General features: G+C 37.1%; 1 protein-coding gene across 4 annotated transcripts in view; it reads left to right on the forward strand.

The window, feature by feature from the left end:
• Positions 1–20,603, forward strand: part of diaph2 (diaphanous-related formin 2) — a 284,936-nt gene that overhangs the window by 137,523 nt on the left and 126,810 nt on the right. For all 4 annotated transcript variants that reach the window (XM_053505653.1, XM_053505652.1, XM_053505650.1 and 1 more), the window contains 2 exons: positions 9,223–9,287; positions 11,557–11,661. In XM_053505653.1, the coding sequence (XP_053361628.1) occupies positions 9,223–9,287; positions 11,557–11,661 (170 nt within the window). The remainder of the gene's footprint in view (positions 1–9,222; positions 9,288–11,556; positions 11,662–20,603) is intronic.

The raw sequence follows: 20,603 nt of genomic DNA on the forward strand, positions 1-20,603 counted from the left end.
TATTAAATAATAAGACTGACTTCACGTATTCAGCATACCACATATTTTGTGGCTTTGTCATGAATATGCAAATAAACATTTTATATATAATAAAAATAAATATTGTTTATGATGAAAAATTAGACGAAACTAATTTTATTATAAAATAAACAATATAAAAGTATATGTGTCCTATATGAAAAAATATTTCTATTTTTTCATATACAACATATTTATTTTCATATTGCTTATTTTATTGTCTCTTGTAATTTGTAAACCACTAACCTATGAATTTATGTTCTAATACAATATTTGACAGCGATTATGTTGGGATCGGCCAATCCATGGCAGGGGGGCATTTCAAGCCAACAGCAGTCCCTAGACCTTTTGTTCTGGTGTTTATGGGTGAACACGATGATTTAACAATTCAATTAAACACGAATATATATATAAGTGGCATTTTAATTAAAATCTAAAATTTTAATGGTTAGTGATAGGTGCATGGGCGTTAACTATGGCCGTAGTTTTTAGAGCCCTTTACTAAAGCATTCGCTAGTTAGTAAGTAAGTAAGCAAATAAAAGATAGATTAATAAATAGCTTTAAATGGTACTTCAGCGTAGTAAAAGTACCCTAGCATGAGTTTTTGGGGTAGAGCGGCGCCCCGCTGTAACCAGCAGATCAAAGGAGCAGTTATCGGCTATAACACGTAGCCGTCTGAGTTTGGAGGCCAGAGTTGGTTAGTTGGAAGCACGTTTAAAGGAGAAGAGGATGTCACAAATAAAAATTAATATTTAGGCCTAAAAAGATGCTTTAAAATTCATCTAAAAATTTATTCATCGGCGTGTATAAACCAACAGCCTTATCAAAAGGCAGCGTTTTGATCAAAAGGATGATAAATGCGTGTGAAACATGCAGACATGAAGGACTATACTTGACAAGAATATAGAGAATAAGAATCATGTTTATAATAAGATAATTATTTAAATAATAAAATTGTATCAAATAAGAACTTTATCTAATAGCCAGACCGACCAAATTTCTCATTCACTGCTGAAGTAGTTAAATATGCTTATACTGTAGATACGTAGGTTACATTTTAAAATATGAAAAAACAATATTAATCACAAATATATATGGTAGTATATATGCAATGAAAAAGCGATTTACACGAGTGCTCAAATGTAAAGCAAACACAATGATTAAATTATTGTGTATTTTTAACTTCATTCAGCCGTTTAAGTTATATGAAAAAAAAAACGTGCCTACCAGCCCACTATTATTTTCTGTTCAAATTTAAAGATGCCTGCGTGTTTGAACATAGAATACAAAAGTGTATAATCTTTAATAAAGTTAGCCTTATACAACATGTTTCCAATGCTGAAGCAAACATTTTATCTATTCTTTGAATACAACGCGACAGCGCGCTCCGAGGTAAAGCGCATCCACACAGTTACTGTAATCCCCCATCTTACCTTTCATTTAAGACAGGTGTGAAGTTATCAAACCGGTTTCGCTGCTGGGGGAATTCGCTAAATTGGAGGTTTTAAAGGGGTCATACAGGCCTACATGCACTTTTTTAAGCTGTTTGGACTGAACTGTGTGTTAGGACACTGCGTACACAACCACTCTACGATGATAAAGAGCCGCCCAGTGGTTTTCTTTTCATTTATTACAATAACATGCCCCTTCTGACATCAGGCCAATCGCAAATGTCTGTCACTGTGACGCCACACCACAGGAGGCCGCTCCTACACTAGTTAATTGACACTGGTGTTTTAGCAAAGACCCGCCCAGAGTGAGAAGAAGCTGTCGGCCATTGTTTTTTGCCGCTGGAGCAAAATGTCGCCTAAGCGAGTGTGGTGTACAGTTGCTGGGTGTAATAGCGAACACAGCAGTCGTCATTCACTATCGACATCTGAGCCGCTAAGGACGCCGTGGCTGAATTTTGTTTTTAAAGCTAACATCCCTGCCGATTTACCTAAATGCGTTCATGTTTGCGCTAATCATTTTTCACCAGACTGCTTTATAAATGCGGGTCAATATAAAGCATGTTTTGCCACGAAGCTGCTCCTAAAAATGGATCTGTACTAACTTCGTGTTTCTGCTTCATCTTAACCAGGCTCGGTGAGTGTAATTCCTTTTTCTATGAATCTTTGCAGATCGCCTTTTCTAATAATCACGATGAATGCAGAGTGTAAGTTAACTTATACTCTCATAGAACATGGTTATAGCTTCTTCTCTATGTACATCCGTCTCTATATAATCCCTAATCACCCGTTTATAATAAACAATGCATTAAGGTGATTGTCTAGTTGCAAACTGTGTAAGTAGTCGGAAAACTGTATTATGCTTACCCTTTGTAACGTTAGATGGTTTATAACGGTGTCTGTCGAAGATTAAGAAGTCATGTAAACAAATCAGTAAACACATCGCGTTCGTATCTCTCTTAGTAAGCTTCTCCGCTTTTGTTGTTGTTGCTCGCGGCAGCGTAACAGCCCGTTAATTCATGCCCGTGTAGTGATGAGAAAGACAAATCGAGTTGATGCATGTCCATTCTTTTGATTTTTGCGTTGTCAGGCGATATTACAAACTTTCGTTTAGGTTCCGTACTTAAACTAAACCAAAAACGACTTAAGAAAACAGGCTCAGGCTCTATATTCCAGCGTTTTTTTTTGTTTGGACTGCATTACGGGCAATGCTTTGTGGGTAATGCAGTCCAAAAAAAAAAAAACGCTGGAATATAGAGCCTGAGCCTGTTTTCTTAAGTCGTAATGCAGTCCAAAGCATTGCCCGCACTGGACTACACTCCCGTGGCTATACCCCACGTGTGTTGTGAAGACACGCCCCACAGAACTGATTTAATTAAATCAGACTTCAGTTGGATTTGATACTTTGAGTGTAATTCATAAATTTAGCGTAGTAAAAGTACCCTATCATGAGTTAATATATACCTATACAAATAAAATTTCATATTATACACACATACACATTGATTTCTTAACATCGCGCAGCTCTTTTCTTGCACGGGGATCAAAGGGCGAAATTCCAGTGTCCTTGTTTAGTCCCTGGGGCGCATCACATCGCACCACTTACATGCCACTCTCCTTTCTCCACCACATCAACTTCCCAGACCTCGGACTAAACTTTGCGCCTTGCTTTTATAATGTGGAGCAAGCCCGATATCATTTTACCGTTAATTATCTCCAGCTGACACGAATAGGCGGCTCCGCCCCTTTGCCGCGTATTTAGGGAGCCTACGGAGTGCTTTATTTGAGTAATTTAACTATTACCATCTGTGCCTAATTCCCCCTAACTAGTGAGCGAGGAGTGATATTGATTTGGGCGCATGCCGTGACAGGCTGAAAAAACTATTGTCCTCAAAAATTTAACAGATGAGGAGTTAGATTAATGTGCAAAAGCCATATAATAAAACTATATAAGACTACATAGACTTTATAAGACTCAACTTTTATTTAAGCGCACTCACAATGACAAAAAAACTTAGTGATTTTGTAAACTGATTTTGCAAGCAAATAAGGTGCGATGTTCTGTATTGTTTTTGGTGAACTTGAGCGCATCAGTAAATGAACGCAAACGTTTTTTTAAATGGTCAGAGTCAGTCTGCTTGCTGTTTTCCCGACGCGTTCATAATCATTAGTCTACTTCTGCCGGTGCGCTCTGAAAAACTTTATGCATAAGCACTGATTAAAACTATGGAGTAAATTAAAGAGGAGAATCACGATGCCGAATCAAAGTCCTGAGCCCAAACCTCATTTAAATTTAATTAACAAATATTATAAGTAAAAAAACAATAGGTCACATTTTGGAAACCGTTTATAAATTCTTATCGACATAAGTTGGCCCGGTGTTATGCGCAAAGCGCCGGGAGATTTCCTGAAGCTACGAAATCGCTGGGGCATTTTTTTTTAATAAATGCTAGCTTTAATAACTGATAGAGGTTTTGAGCTGTATACGCACGCATTTTTGAGGGGTTTAAAATGAATTAATAATTCCGAGCAGACTTACATGAAAGGTGAGAAGTGAGTAACTGAGCGTGCTGTCGCGTTGTATATACTGTACAACATGTGTTTATCAAACTTTTAATAAAAACAATGCCTTTTGTAAAGTGAAAGTACTTTACAAAATACAAACAGTTTTATTTCAGTCATAAATTCACAATTCAGCTATTATTTTCAGCCGTGGTTAAATAATGGATGAAATGCTGGACACAAACAGCAAATATGATGATTATTATAAAAGCCCGAAGAACTTCGTGTTCATAAAATAATATTTACTTAATATGATAACATGTATATATATATATATATATATGTTATCATATTAGGCCTTAAAATTAGTTCATTTCCTGATAGTAGGCTATCTGATAGTGTTAACTATGCAAATGTCCTGATTCGTGAATATGCCAACATGACTCATTAAAACTGTAAAAATGTGTCGACATCATCAGAAGACATAAATTACCAATAAATATATAATATATATATATAGAGCTCTTTAATATATTAATTTAACTTGACCCGCCATGTATGGAGGAAGAAAAATACTGACTATGAACTTGAGAACACCAGCTCTACAATCAAGCATGGAGGTGGAAACTTTGCTTTGGAGATGTTTTTTCTGCTCAAGTACAGGCCGGCCTCGATGCATTGAGGGGCCAGTGGACAGGGCCATGTACTGTAAAATCTGTTTCAAAAATCAAACCTGGTAACAACAAAAGTACATCTTTACTCAAAGGTTTTTCTTATTTTCTAAGTCATGTTTTGCTTGGGGATCAAATATTTACTTTCCAAATTGAAATCCAAATATACCTATTTTCATAACCTTTTGTATCATGTGGTTTTTATGGATTTTTGGTACATATTTTATATCTATAAGCTACATAGGCTTTATAAGACTATAAATGCTCTCACAATGACAAAAAAACGTTATGATTTTGTAAAATAATAAAAGCAAACCAGGTGCGCTATTCTGTATTGTTTTTCGATGAACTTGAGCGCGTCAGAAAATAAACCGAAACAGACTCACAGACGTGAAAAATATATACTTATATGAAAGCGAAATGTCTGCTTTTATATAAACTAATGGAAAACAATTTTAGACGTCTAATTTTAGACGTCTAATTTTAGACGATGTAATCTGTAATTCGAAAAGTGAATTGTAGGCGCGTCCACTGCTCAAAGATGATGAGATGACGTGATCACCTTCATCACTACAGCTGAAACCAAAGAAATTACAAATTAATCAATGACTTTTTAAAAATGGTCAGAGTCTGTCTTCTTGTTGTTTTTTCGAAACATTCATAATCATTAGTCTACTTCTGCCAGTGCGCTCTGGAAAACTTTGTGCGGTTAAGCGCTGATAAGACTACGTAGAAAATTAAAGAAAAGGAAGTAAACAATAGCCCACGTCTAGAAAAGCATTTTAATTTAGACTATTAAAAAATAATTTTGGATCTATTTTTAGATGTGCCAGCTGTCACTTTTTAGTTAGAAGTTTTCAATACAAATCTTATAATGACATCACAGCCAGCGGTATTTTTCAGAAATTCTGGGGGGGTGAGGCTGCGTTGGGCCGGTGTTATGCAGAGACCACCTAAGAATTTCCTGAAGATCAGATTATGAAATAGAATTATAAGAATTAAATGCAGTAGGCTGTTATGATCATTGTGATTTTCCTTAATAAATAACTAAAACATTTAAACAAATAAAATTTTTACATCCCAGTAGCCCCCCTGTTGCGCTGTGTACCACTCCCGCAAAACCTTATAAAATACAAGTAAAACATTAAAAAAAAATTACAATGACAGTACTAAAATTAGAGTACAAATTTGGAATTAAAATTAAATATGTCTTACTTATTTGCATCAAATTTTTTTAAAAAGTAAATGAATACCTTTATATCTATATTTAGCCTTTCAGAAAACTGACTCTCGGTGTGCATCAGAAAAAGTTTGCCAGATTAATGTGCAAAAACTATATAATAAAACTTTATTAGACTATATAGCCTTTATAAGACTCTACTTTTATTTAAGCGCACTCACAATGCCGAAAAAACGATTAATTTATGATTTTGTAAATGTTTAATAGCAAACAGGGTGCCCTGTTCTGTATTGTTTTTGGTGAACTTGAGCGAGTCAGAAAATTAACCGAAACTCTGTGTATACTTGCCGTACAGACGTGAAAAAATATATACTCATAGAAAGCGAAAGATCTACTAATATTACTAATATAAACTAATGCAAAACAAATTAAGAAAATGTAATTTGTATGAAAAGTGGATTTTTGGCGCATCCACTGCTACGGAGATGACGAGATGACATGATAACTTTCATCACTACAGCCGAAACCAAAGCAATCACTAATTTATCAATAAATTCTTAAAATGGTCAGTGTCAGTCTGCTTGCTGTTTTTCCCGACACATTCATAATCATTAGTCTACTTCTTCTGGTGCACTCTGGAAAACTGCAGTTGCGCTGATTAGACTATGTAGGAAATTAAAGAGGAGGATCACGATGCTGAATCAAAATCCCGAGACCAAACCTTATTTAAATTAAATTAATAAATATTATAGGTAAAAACAATAGCCCTCATTTAAAAAACTTTTATAAATTCTTTTCCGACATGAGGCTGTGTTGGCCTGTTGTTATGCGAAAAGCACCGGGAAATTTCCTGAAGCTCAAATCTCCAAAATCATTTTTTTTCTAAATAGATGCTATCTTTAATAACCGATTGGACGTTTTAAGCTGTATACACACACATTCTTGATTTGTGACACAATAACAGTAATATTTCAATAAAATTTTGAGGCTGCCATTTGGAGAACTAAGAGAATAAACAACATTTAACCAAATTGTATTTAAATACTCAGTCGAGTGAAAATGTCACTTTGTGCCACCTGGCAGTCATCTCAGAAATGACATTGGAATGCAGCTGATTTATTTTGGCTGCGGTTGTTTTGCCGCGGTGGTAAGAGCCATTCCGATTGGATACTTACTGTAGATATAATTCTGACTATGGGGATTTATTCTTTTAAATGCATGTTGTACAATAAGTCTGCTCAAGAAAAAGACAAATAAAAAAATATTGCAAGCCCAATAGTGCCATTTCCTGAGTGTATGTATGATTTTTACTGCAACTGTGCGCATATACTGTGCGTACTGTGCATACACTGCATACACACATGGATAAAATTGTTGGTACCCTTCGGTCAATGAAAGCAAAACTCATGAATTGACATGTCCCTTTGGTCACATTATTTTATTGTCTTTTCTAGAGGGACCACAATTTTTGTGTAGGGCTGTTGAGTTTATTTTTTTTAATAATTCAGTAGAAGCATGGTTGAAAAGCGATGTCTGACTTTCATTGGTTAATATTCATAGAATTTTTGTTATTATTACTTTTGTCAGATTAAAATTATTTCTGTGACCATAGTGAGTTTTTCTTTGATTGACCGAAGGGTAACAACAATTTTGTCCACGTACTCTTCCTGGCCAAATGCACCTCACATACTAATATTTTGTTTGATCACCTTTAGCTTTGATTAAGACGCATTATATTGTGCCCATTTTATGTTCCAATTCATGCTTCTAGAACCATTCTCATTCTGAAATATGCTTGCCCTATCTGGAAAAACAACATTAGCAGCTGCAGCAGCCCCTTAATGGGAGCAGCCAAAAGACTAACTACAACAACAACACAGCTGTTTAATTCCAATTCATCACAGGGCACACGTTAATGCTCTCAAACTCTCTAAGTGGAGTTCAGGAACACCAATTAGCCCTGTGGTTCTCAAAGTGTGGGGGGCGCCCCACTAGTGGGGAATACACTCGAAACTAAACAATCACACGCAAAGAAATGGATCATTAATACAAGTAAATTAAAATAACATCAGAGAAAAAGTGAAACCATAGTGCAACAATAACGGTTTAACGTCGACATGGTAATTGCAGAGGAACAATATATAAGGAAACATTCGGTATTATATGTAAATGTAATTTCATTTATTCCAATGTGTATGCTGATGTTTCTGTATTTTTGTTAAAAATTTATATTTTATCAGGCAGTACTAGTCTGGCATTTCTAGTTTCCAGTGTGGCAACAAAGTTGTTTTTTGATCCTTCAGGCGCTGAACAAAAGGGAAGATCAATATCGTTCTACGCTTTTTGTTGGTGTGCGGCATTTTGTGATGATCCCTGCGCCATAGAGAATAATGGTGTTTGTTTTTAAACATGTATAATTTAAGGCAGATGTAGCTTAAAGACGATGTAGAGAGGAAATATATGTGGGTATCTTATTTGCGGGTTTATTTACGCAGCTATTGAATTCGGAGAATTTGCGAATATCAAAATAATTTTACCGCCGTCACAAACTGGGTCAGTAGCGTACTGTATGTAGACGTCATGGTGATTCAGCACTATCAGCCTAATCAACCAAAAAAGCCAGCCGAAAGAAAAATATGATGAAGCCTATGTTGCGCTTGGATTCATGGTGGGGATGGTGGGGCAGTGGAGAGACCCATGTGTGTTTAGTGTCTTAAACTGCTGGCAGCAGACAGCATGAGACCCAACAAATTAGGAAGACGCTTAGAGACAACACACCCCAGTCACATTAATAAGCCATTTGACTTCTTTGAAAGTAAGCTCTAGATAAGTGACGAAGTAAGCCTGTTATAACAATTGCATGTGTATTTCATCTGTTTTGAACTTGGTGTTATTCGATCTTATTGGTTTAGAAATTGATATTTCAATAAATAGTAAACTTGGCCGATTTTGTTATCATTTTGTTGACAAGTGGGGCTTGCAAATTCGCCCACCCCCTTAAGTGGGGAATGACAGAAAATGTTTGATGCACTGTGTGAGGACGCTGAAATACCTGGAGGAAACCTACCAGTCACGGTTAGAACATGCAAACAACTGAGGAGATTTAGTGCTGAATTTAGTGGAATTGTGTTAAGAACTGTCAAACACATTATTTAAACGTGTAAATATAGTGACGGACTTTACAGAAAAAATATGGAATATGGTCAGGAAAAAATCTGAAATTACTTAAATGCTTGCAGAAATTGCATCATAAAAATTGACAGCAGAAATTACACCTGTTTTTTTGTGGAGAAATTCTTAACAATAATTAAAATGCAGTTTCTTCTACAGACAAAACAGCTACAGATCCTTTGTTGCTTGACCCTTAATAAGGATGTCTGTCTGTGTGTCTTTCTCTTTCAGATCAGTGTGTAGATAAGGCTAAATTAGAGGAGAGTGAACAGAGAGCAGCTGAATTCTCAAAAAAGGTAAATCTATTTATTCATGTCGGCTTGGGTCATGGGTAAATTGCTGTATTACATTAACATTTTATCTAGAAAATGGATGATTAGTAGCTAATCATGAGCTGTATTATATCCACTCTGTATGCTTGTTTGTGTTAAACCAGCAGCACATACAATAGGTATGGCTCAAGTTTTAGTGCCATATTTATAAAGAGTCTAAGAATCCTCTTTGGCCAAAAACTCTTATCTCAGTGAGGTGGGTGAGCTGGCCCTGTTGCTAGGAAGATTATAATGCATTCTTCAGGAGGCTGTGTTAAAAAAAAAAAAAAAGAGACGCACTGACAAAGTATATTCAGAGTCACCCAATTCTGAGGTATGACAAAGTATTGAAAAAAGATTGTTCAGGATGAACATAGTAAGTAGTACTTAATATCTGGTTAAGTACTTAAGATACTTAATATCTGGTGGCATTTAATGTTTGGAGGCTATGGAGTGTCGCCATTGTGGGCAACAGTGTGCGGACGTACATCGTCATGCAAGATCTCAACACCATTGCATAGCAGTCCCCTGTTTTTGATCTGAAGTTTAAGCTTCAGCTCTACAATGTGCTACTTGCACACCTACTTCCCCGTTCTTTTCAATAGGGCTCAGTCAGTTCCGGTTTAGCAATGGCTACGTTCTACACCCTTTGTCTCCAGGATCTCCCATGGATTAACGTTACTGACGTGTACTGTATTTGCAAAACAACCATATTATATCAGAATATATATATATATATATATATATATACTATATTAGAACTTATTTAAGTCAAAGTCAACTTTATTGTCAATTCTGCCACACGTCCAGGACATACAGAGAATTGAAATTGCGTGACTCTCAGACCCTTGGTGGATAACAGATAACATTAAATACATAAAGTAGAATTTAAAATAATTATAAAGAAAAATATGAATAAATACAATTATACATATAATATAAAAAAACAAACAAATACAATATACAAGTAAGGGCACATGGCAGAGAGTGCAAACCAGACAGAGTAACGCAAATGCAGAGATACTGTATAGTGCAAATAGAGCTTGTAAGTATGATAAAGTGATAGAGAGCTGCCCTGTAATAGACAAGAGTCTTATGATGTAGATTAAGAGTAGTATACATAGATAACGCATTGTAAATACTACCTTGTACTGTGTTCTGTAAATGTACAGTCACGCTGAACATGTAGCTCTTGTAACTGTTTTTTTAGCTCCTCCACTTCATTAGAAATTTCTTCTATTTTTGGCACATGCCAGGTCTAATAATGAAGTCTCAGGAATGCTACAGTAATCATGATCCATTGTAACATCCATGGGTATGGGTTCGACGGATACCACTCACTGGATCACGATGCCTTAACGGCGTAATCATTCCAGATAAAAAGCACTGGTACAGCGCCAGTTACTAACTTTTTTCGTGCCTCTGGTGTTTGCGGTTCAATAATCTGATCACTGCTAAAATGTTAACTGCAAACCTTAGAATTGCTGGTAGGACAAAAATCGTCTCAGCGCTTGTTCACAAGCCACCATTTTATAAGGTCCACATCTGAAGGAAAACTGTGAAAACCTAAAGTTCCGTTGAACTTCGCAGAAGATGTACCCAGCAGAACACAACAGTGTACATTCTATACCTTCTGCTGTCTCTGAAATCTATAAACACACTTTTTTCTGAACATTTTCTCCAAACTCCAAAACAATGGCCGACAAACCGGAACTCAGCGAGCCCTATTACTTCAAAGCGGAAGTATGTAATGAGTCTGCGTGCAAGTAGCGTATAAGCATCTTTTTGTAACTGTTGATCCCTATGAACCTTTTTTTCTGATAATGTTCTAATACTGGCCCTTGAGAATCCCAGAAAAAAAAAAAATTAAGCATCAAATTTTCCAACAGATATCCAAACACTTTTGTTTTTGATCTTCCATGAGTTGTTTCGACTCCAGACACACCCTCAAAATAAATGAATAAATATAATAAAATAAATTTGTGCATGTTGCTCTTTTTCGGGCAAATCACAAGTGAGAAATCCTTTTTTGACCGCTTTGCAGTTACAAATGAACTAATGTGGAGATAGTAGCCTTGAAAATAAACACTGATAAGACTGTGGCCAACAGAAGTTTTAATGTAACCGAAGTGCAAATAATTTTTGACTCACCTCGTAGGTCTGTGTGAAAGTGTGTTTCTAAGAATATATTTTCCAGTTGTACTTAGTTGTATTATGTGTGTATGCGTGCATGTGTTTGCATGTGACTTTATAGTTTGACGAGGAGTTCAGTGCACGACAGGAGGCACAAGCTGAGCTGCAGAAACAGGAGGAAAAAGTCAAAGAGTTGGAGGGAAAGATCAACTTTTTACAGAGTCAGGTACCTCAAAACACACACGTACACCATGATGAGGTATCTTATCAGGATTTCCCAATCTTTGAAAGACATTTATCACTGATATTCATTAGTCTGAGATAAATACCTACTCAACTCTTACCAAAAAATTGCACCTACAGACTTGTGAGCAAAAAAATCTGCTACAGTTTCACATGATTCCTCTTAACACCACTGCTTTACTCTGGCTGAACTTTGCCTAAAGATAAACTGTGCCATAAATGTGAGCCCAGTGTTACACGCTAATAGGCCCATCCCCACCCCCACATTATTGCTGTAAAAATATAATTTGAAATAAAAATGTTAAGTAAAAGTGATGTTATGAACAGTTGTTTGCCAGATTTAATAATGTACTTTGAAATAAGCTACTAATTAGCCCCGTGCTCAACATAAACAAACACCTGCACCAATACTAAACATTTTTACTAGGATTGCTTAATATTTTAACTAAAATAACAGCACTGTGGTAGAAGTGAATTTAAACACGCTGGAGTTGTTTTAAGACAAAACTTTTAATAATTTTTTCCTATTAATAAGTTAGAGAGTTTTGCTGTACCGAAGGACAGGCAGACACATGTATGTGGGCTTTAACCTAAAGTAATAATATTACAGATTACTGACCAGCTTATTTTGAGCATTAACCTTTTAACTATTTCTAAAAACAATTTTTCCATCAACAATAGGTATTTACACTAGTTATGATCTAAAAAAAATATCATTAGTGCCTCCTGCTTTACTTAATCCTAAAGGTGTTATAAAATAACTTTGAAATGAGGTATGTAAGCCCTACAATACTATAAACAGCCATTTCTTTGTTCTGTGGGCATATTACAGTAGTTGATCAATTGGAATGGTTATTACCGTCGCGCTCACCGCCGCGTAAAAACGTCAGCGGCCAAAATAAATCAGTTGCATTTCAAAGTCATTCGTAAAATGGCCGCCAGGTGGCGCAAAGTGACATTTTCGCTCGTTGCCGTAAATACAACAGTGACCGTTATACAGCGTATCTCTGTATCGGATAATTTATTGTTATTTAAGTTCTGGATTATTTCAGGTACTTTAAACACATTGTTGGGTTGCTCATGTTGGCTCATATGAGATGTAGTTTACAAATGAACACCTGGTTGGGTTATTTTGACCCAACAACTGGTTTATTCATTATTCTTTCCTTTCTCCAAATATCAGCCTGCAGAATGTTTAAAATATTACTGTTTATTGTGTTACAGGTGTAGTTTTAAGAGTTGTTTAGGCAGGAATGCGTGTGTATACAGCTCAAAACCTCCATCAGTTATTAAAGATAGCGGCTATTTAGAAAACATGCCCAGTGATTTCTGAGCTTCAGGAAATCTCCCGGCGCTCTGCGCATAACACCGAGCCAACTCATGTCGGAAAGAATTTATAAACGGTTTCTAAACATGGGCTATTGTTTTTTTACTTACAATATTTGTTAATTTGATTTAAATAAGGTTTGGGCTCAGGACTTCGACTCGGCATCGTGATTCTCCTCTTTAATTTACTCCATAGTTTTAATCAGCGCTCAGCCGCATGCATGGAGTTTTCCAGAACGCGCCGGCAGAAGTAGACTAATGATTATGAACGCGTCGGGAAAACAGCAAGCAGACTGACTCTGACCATTTAAAAAAACGTTTGCGTTCATTTTCTGACGCGCTCAAGTTCACCAAAAACAATACAGAACAGCGCAGCTTACAACACTTACAAAATCACAACACTTACAAAATCACAACGTTTTTTTCGTTATTGTGAGTGCGCTTAAATAAAAGTTGAGTCTTATAAAGGCATGTAGTCTTATATAGTTTTATTATATAGTTTTTGCACATTAATCTGACACAGTTTTTTCAGCCTGTCACGGCGTGCGCCCAAATCAATATCGCTCCTCGCTCACTAGTTAGGCGGCCTCCCCTTCAGACATGCGAAGCAGCGGGACCGCAGAATTACACATGACTGGTGAGCTATCGTTGCTATCGTTGCCCGGGCTTGCACCCCGCGCTATAAAATACTCGGGGTTTGTTGGGCTACAGTGGATTTTACTACGTGCTGTGTATGCAGCGCGCGTGCAACAACGCGGAAGTGCGGCATGCAAGCAGGGCAAATGGAACGCGCCCCACGGACTTCAAAGGAGCGAGAGGTGGGAGGGGGGCGGTACGGCCATCCGCGGAGAGCAGAGTCAGACGGATGGCCATTGCACTCACACCGCGTAGTAAAATCCATTGTAACCCAACAAACCCCAATCATCACCAGCCGTGCCTTATTCCGTCATGTCATGTGGGCATTATAAGCTTTGTATTGAAAACTTCTAACTAAAAAGTGGCAGCTGGCACGCCTAAAAATAGACGCAGGTTCTTTTTTTAATAGTCTAAATAAAAACCCTCCGATTTAATTTCCTATAGTCTAAAAAGCGCTCAACCGCACGCATAGTTTTCCCGAGCGCGAGGAATTTTTTTGTGCTAAATAATGTTTATGCAGTATAAGAATTCCTATTAATCCTGGGTTGTTCTTTTAGTGTCACTATAGTGCTTTACAATGCCAGACAACATTCAAATACAAATTATTCACCCTCCCCAGGTGTGAATCGGCTGTTCTCACCTATACATTCAGAGGAACTGAAATGCACTTCTCCCCACTTTAAAAACCTCTTGAATCTGAGGCTCTTCTGGAGACTTTCAGTGATTTCAATTTGTGTAATTTTAATCTCCTGGATTCTAGATTCTAAAGTTGACATTGTTACCTTTTTTAATCATTGGAATGGAAGAACTTGTTATTTTCCTTATTTTAATCAGTCTATACACAATAATATTCTTTTTTTTTTTTTTTAACGGGTATGGGGGCTATCTTGGTTCATTAATCTCCGTGCCTGGTTTAGGTTTAGTATTCAGTGCGCATCTGTTATATTACAACTATCATAACACTCAAATACCTTTTATTGGGGGTTAAGTGACTGATGTGCCTAACATTTTTCAGCTGAGCCTTTGTTTCACTGAAAACGACCGCGACACCCCCCTCTCTCTCACACACACACACACACACAGAGCCGACCAAATCATTAGCACGTCCCTCCCCCAGCACAGCCATTTACTTACACCTGAACTGAGTTGTTTAAGTAACATGGGTCGAACCCGTTACAGATCATAACAGTCTCCTGCATTTCATTCTTATAATAACGCAAAAACACAAGCGGGGCGGAATGACCGACATCAGCTGACGCAGTAGAACGTCCTAACACTGTTTTAATTTTATGGTCATTTATTTCAGTTAATAAATCTACTATAAATTTAAAGAACACAAGAAATAAGATGACACAAATCCATACATTCTTTTTTTCTAATTACAAGTGATAAAATCAAAAGGCTCACTGTGTTAACATTTATTGTGCTAAAATTTGATCCTAATAAGATTTGATTTAATTTGAATTTTAGAACAGTGGCAGCTGGAACACCTAAAACAGATGCAGGATTATTTTTTTATAATCTAAATAAAAATGCTTTTTTAAACGTGGGCTATTGTTATTTAAATGCAATATTTGTTAATTTAATTTAAATGGGGTTTGGTCTCCGGAATGTTGAGCATCAGGATCCTCTTCTTTACTTTCCTACGTAGAATCAGCGCTTAATCGCACGCATAAAGTTTTGTAAATTCGTTTAATGTTTAATAGTAAATAATGACCCCCGTTGCGCTGTACTTGTATGAAATACAAGTTTAGGACAATTATGATGATCTGCCACGGCGTGCGCGTGTGATGGGTGTACGCCCAAATCTACTATAACTACTCCCTCACTCCGTAGGCTCCCTGAATAGGCGGCAAAGGGACGGGAGCCGCCTATTTGTGCCGGCTGGCGATAATTAACGTTAATATGATCTCGGGCTTGCTCCGCATTATAAAAGCAAGGCGCGGAGGTTTGTCTGAGGTCTGGGAAGTACGTGATGTAATGGAGAATATATATATATATATATATATATATATATATATATATATATATATTAAAAAAAAAAAAAAAAAAAGCATGTCAGTGGGGAGATGTGACGCGGCCCAGGCGCTTTAAACAAGGACACTAGAATTCCGCCCTTTGATCTCCGCGCTGAGGACAGCGTGAGAAAGAGCTGCGCGAGCTCCCGCGGCATCTTCACTCCCGCACCGTGCCCGCCCTCACAGCCTCGCTGCCGAAGAGGAAAAGTGTGGTTAGGTTTTTGCGTCAGCGAGAACTCGCGCCGGCCATCGACAGCGGGAGAAGCGCCGTCACGAGGGAGCGTGCAGGAGCGCTGCCTCCGCGTGCTCAGTTCTGCCACTCGCACCAACACTTAGCATCAGCTGTGTGCCCGCATGCCAGTGTGGCACAGCCCCCGGAACTGCACATGCACAACCTTTATCCCATTCTTTCCTTTCTCCCTCCAACACTTTCCTTCCCCATTTTACCTAAATAAATTACCCTTTTCCCGTAAGACCTCGCCTCGTGTCCGTGCTTTATGGTGCTGCCCGTGCAACATGGGTCGAATCCGTTACATATCATAACAGTCACAACGCACAAACACAAGCGGGGCTGAATGACCAACATCAGCTGACGGAGTAGAACGTCCTGACAATGTTATAATTTTATGGTCATTTATTTTAGTTAATAAATCTACTATAAATTTAAAGAACACAAGATATAAGACGACACAAAACCCTACACGCGTCTTCTAATTACACGTGATAAAATCTAAAGGCTCACTGTTAACATTTATTTTGTTTAAATTTGATCCTAATAAGATTTAATTTAATTTAAATTCTACATTTGTATCGTCATTTTAGTTCTGTGATTATAAATTTGTTTAACTACAATGTTTTACTTGATTTTATCCGCTACTACGTGCAGTTTTAAAACTCTGTGTCTCATTAATCCAGCAGAGAATGAACTAAGGCATGAGGCGTCAGCCTGTAGTTATATAGCGCCACTCAACGGTAAAAGCCAGCAAACGCACAAAGCCAAACGGTACCGCCGAGCGTGGCGACGGTAGGACCTACATTCCGATTGATTAACCACTGTAGTCAATTTCTGGAACATGTCTGAAACAGTAGAAATGCAGTTCTACTAATGAAGTTACTCCTTAGCTAATTCTGTAGAATTGAAACCTTTTAATCAAATGTGTCAAACGGTTTGATTTAATCAATAGCCAATCTTCTCTTTAAAGTGTAGGACTGGGTTCCGCAGAATTATTGAATTGTGCTATTTTTTTCTTTTTATAACTGAAATAAGGGGATTGCATTTCCTCTTGACTCAGATATCCATAAGAAATGCACAAGGATTCTAGCAGAAGATGCCTTATGTTTCATACTTAACATAATTTGAAATTCTTTGTGGCTGCTAAAGATCTGAAAGAGAGTAGAATTAAATTAAAAAGTACCATGGGAGCCCTGCCCCACAATTTATTCTCCTTGACTTACAAAATTGGCACATTTGCAGAGGCATCACTGGAATATGCCATTTCTCATGCGCTTCTTCCTGCTTTTTATTCATTTATGTGCATTTCTCACTTCTGTCCTTTATCTGGCTTGAGTGCATTATACAGTAGTTGTTTCACCCGCTTGTTTCTCCACCATCTTAGCTTCCCTTGTATATTATTCATATGGCTCCTGCACATTTTCATTATGATGGGCTTTTCTTTGTTTCCTCCCTTTACTTGCTAGCACCTAGAGTATTTGATAGCACTCAATGCACTATACCTATAATATAAAATCTATAAATGTGGTTATTTAATATTAAAACTAAAGGGAGGTTACATGTTTTCAAAGAAAGTCACACATTTTCTTCTTAAACTCTGTTTTTCACTATTGTGTTTGTTGTAGTTTGAATTCATCTATCTTTTTTCTCTTTGTGTAAAAGCTTAGCATATTAATACTGTAGATACAGAAGCAGAACTAATCCTAGAAGATTTTCACTCTTCTTCCATGCATGCTGGTGTCATGGCCTTACCCTACTTCTTTTGCTTCAACAGCCACTACAGGGTCCAATGGGGAACTAGTAAAGTGTTAACTGAACTGAAAATGATCATGGATTAATTCAATATGCACTTATAAAAATAAATAAATATATAAAGATCGCAAAGATTGTAAAGTTACTCTCTTTTTCGGACCAAAAGCAGATATTCTTTTGCCATACAAAGACGATTTTTGTTTTGCGAAACATTACTGCACTGTGCCAGTGAAGCTTTAAGAAGGTTTCTATAGATCAAGTTTTATGTTTCATGTATGCATGTCACTGAACTAGATCAAAAAATACACAATTGTCATTGTTGCAAAGTAGCTTTACACAATCAAAAGTATTATTTAAGTTTGTATGGAATGTAAATGTGTATGAATCAAAATGGTCCAATAGTCTCTGATGAGCAAGCCGAGGGCGACAGTGGCAAGGAAAAACTCTCTGAGATGGCAATAGAAAGAAACCTTGAGAGAAACGAGACTCAACAGGGAACCCATTTTCATCTGGGATTGATCTGCATTCATACTGTATAGGCAAAGTATATGGTGGTAGGCAGTTTAGTATAACAGTTGATGTTAACTGATGTTAATATTGAGTCTAGGTAGTTATTGGACGCTCAGGTAGACTCATAGGAAATTCCAGTTCTGAACTATCGAGCAACTGCAAAAAAACACAGACATAAGGGCTCCCTGAGATATAAAGCAACAAATCACCTTACAATCAACAATCAGACAATAAGGCGTTACAATAGTCCAACCTAGAGGTAATAAAAGCATGAACTAGTTTTTCTGCATTTTTTAGTGACAGTATATTCCTTTATTTGACGATATTTCTAAGGTTAAAAAAAATGCTATCCTGGTAATATCTACATGCTTCAAATAAAGGCCTATGACTAGAACCTCCATCTTATCAGGATTAAGCAGAAGGAAGTTAATTGGCATCCAGTCTCTTGTATCCTTTACGCTTTGCTTAACTTTAGCAAGCTGTTTTTTCTTATCTGGTTTTGCTGAGACATATAACTATATAATAACAATGAAGATTAATACCATGCTAAATCCATGTGATCTAAATCCTGACTGTTTATGTAAACTATTTCTATGTAGATATAAGCATACCTGCTCCACTACTATCTTTTCCAGAATCTTAGAGATAAAGGGGAGGTTTGCCGCCGTAATTGGACAGCTGACAGAGTTTGAGGTCATTTACTTAACCTTGAAATTAAATATTAATATATTTTTAGGTACCAGAGCTTTTCATGCTTTCACTTGCAGTGAATCTAGAATACATGATCATTTTTACTTTTTAAATTGCTATATTCACTGTATATACTGTAGCAATTAAAATGTAACTATATACTGCGGTTCCTGTAGAAATGTAGTGTGACTGAGAGGCAAATCTTTAAAATTGGCCTACGGGGAAATTATAATATGTGATAACAAGGTATAAGGTCACCACTGATTTTTGTTTGTGTGCTGCATTACAAAGGATATACAAGAGATGTTAAATTAGGACAGCCTCCCTACTGTTTATAGTTTAACACAAACCTGTGGGTTCCTAAACAATGACAGCAAGACTCCTGCCTGTGGTATGTGGTATATTGTTTTATTAATTTTTTATGTATGAGGCAGACCCGTGACCCAGTGTCCCACAAAGCTTTTGTATCTAACATTTACATTTACATTAAGGCATTTGGCAGACGCTCTTATCCAGAGCAACTTACAAAAAGTGCTTTAAAGTTTACATCATTGGATACATACTTACACTGGGTTAACTAGGTTAAGGGGGGGAATAACTAGGGGGGGTTAGTCCAAGTACTAAAGAAACAGATGCGTCTTGAGTTGTCGTTTAAACATAGTCAAAGTCTCTGCTGTACGGACATCTAGAGGAAGTTCATTCCACCACCTAGGTGCCAGAACAGAAAAGAGCCTGGATGAATGCTGCGCTCGATCCCTGAGAGATGGTGGGATGAGGCGAGCAGTGCTGGAGGATCGGAGGTAACGTGGTGCAGTGCGTGGTGTGATTAGAGCAGAGAGGTAAGTGGGTGCTGGGCCATTTTTAGCTTTGTAGGCAAGCATCAGCGTTTTGAATTTGATGCAGACAGCTACAGGAAGCCAGTGCAGGGAGTGGAGGAGTGGTGTGGTGTGGGAGAACTTTGAAAGGTTAAAAACGAAACGTGCTGCTGCATTCTGGATGAGTTGCAGAGGACAAATTGTGGACAGAGGCAGGCCTGCCATGATCATTTGTCTAACAGACAAGTAATCATTTATTTCTGCCTAATCAGGTTGAGCGACTGTATTTTTGTCTTTGGGAGAGATACAGATACAGAATTTTTCAAGGGTTAAACATACAAAAAAAAACGTAAGCAGACAAAAAAATAATCAATCATAAAGTTAGGAGCAAGCAAACCAAACAAGGAGCATAACGGACATCTGTTTGTTTTGCCATGTTCTTCATTAGTTAAATCTTATGTATGCATCATTATGAGGAATATATGAACAGGATTGATCATCAACCATAGCTTATACCCGTCCATTCTTAGGCTACATGACCTGACCATTCACGAGGCCACCACTCTATAAGCATCTGCGTCCCAATATCAATATGGCTTGTAAAAGTTGATGTAAAGCTGCTTTGCGACAAGGACACTTGTTAAAAGCTCATTACTAATTAAATTGAATTAAAAGTTATAGTTGTCAGAGAGTGAATATAGAGATACTTTAAGAGAAGTTCATGCTTTCTAGTTTTTCAGTAAAATAAATGGCAGTGCCTTATTGAAAGAGAGAGAGAGAGAGAGAGAGATTGACTTTTTTGCAGCTATAACGCAAGCAATACCATGAACTTAATGCTTAAAGCTGCTCAATGTATCATTAAGGCATTAAACATTGTATTTTTTAGCATATCACTGTATTATAAATGGAACAATATTAGACCATGCAGTTACATGTAAATAATGCA

Source organism: Clarias gariepinus, chromosome 10, assembly GCF_024256425.1.
Source record: "Clarias gariepinus isolate MV-2021 ecotype Netherlands chromosome 10, CGAR_prim_01v2, whole genome shotgun sequence".
NCBI lineage: Eukaryota > Metazoa > Chordata > Actinopteri > Siluriformes > Clariidae > Clarias > Clarias gariepinus.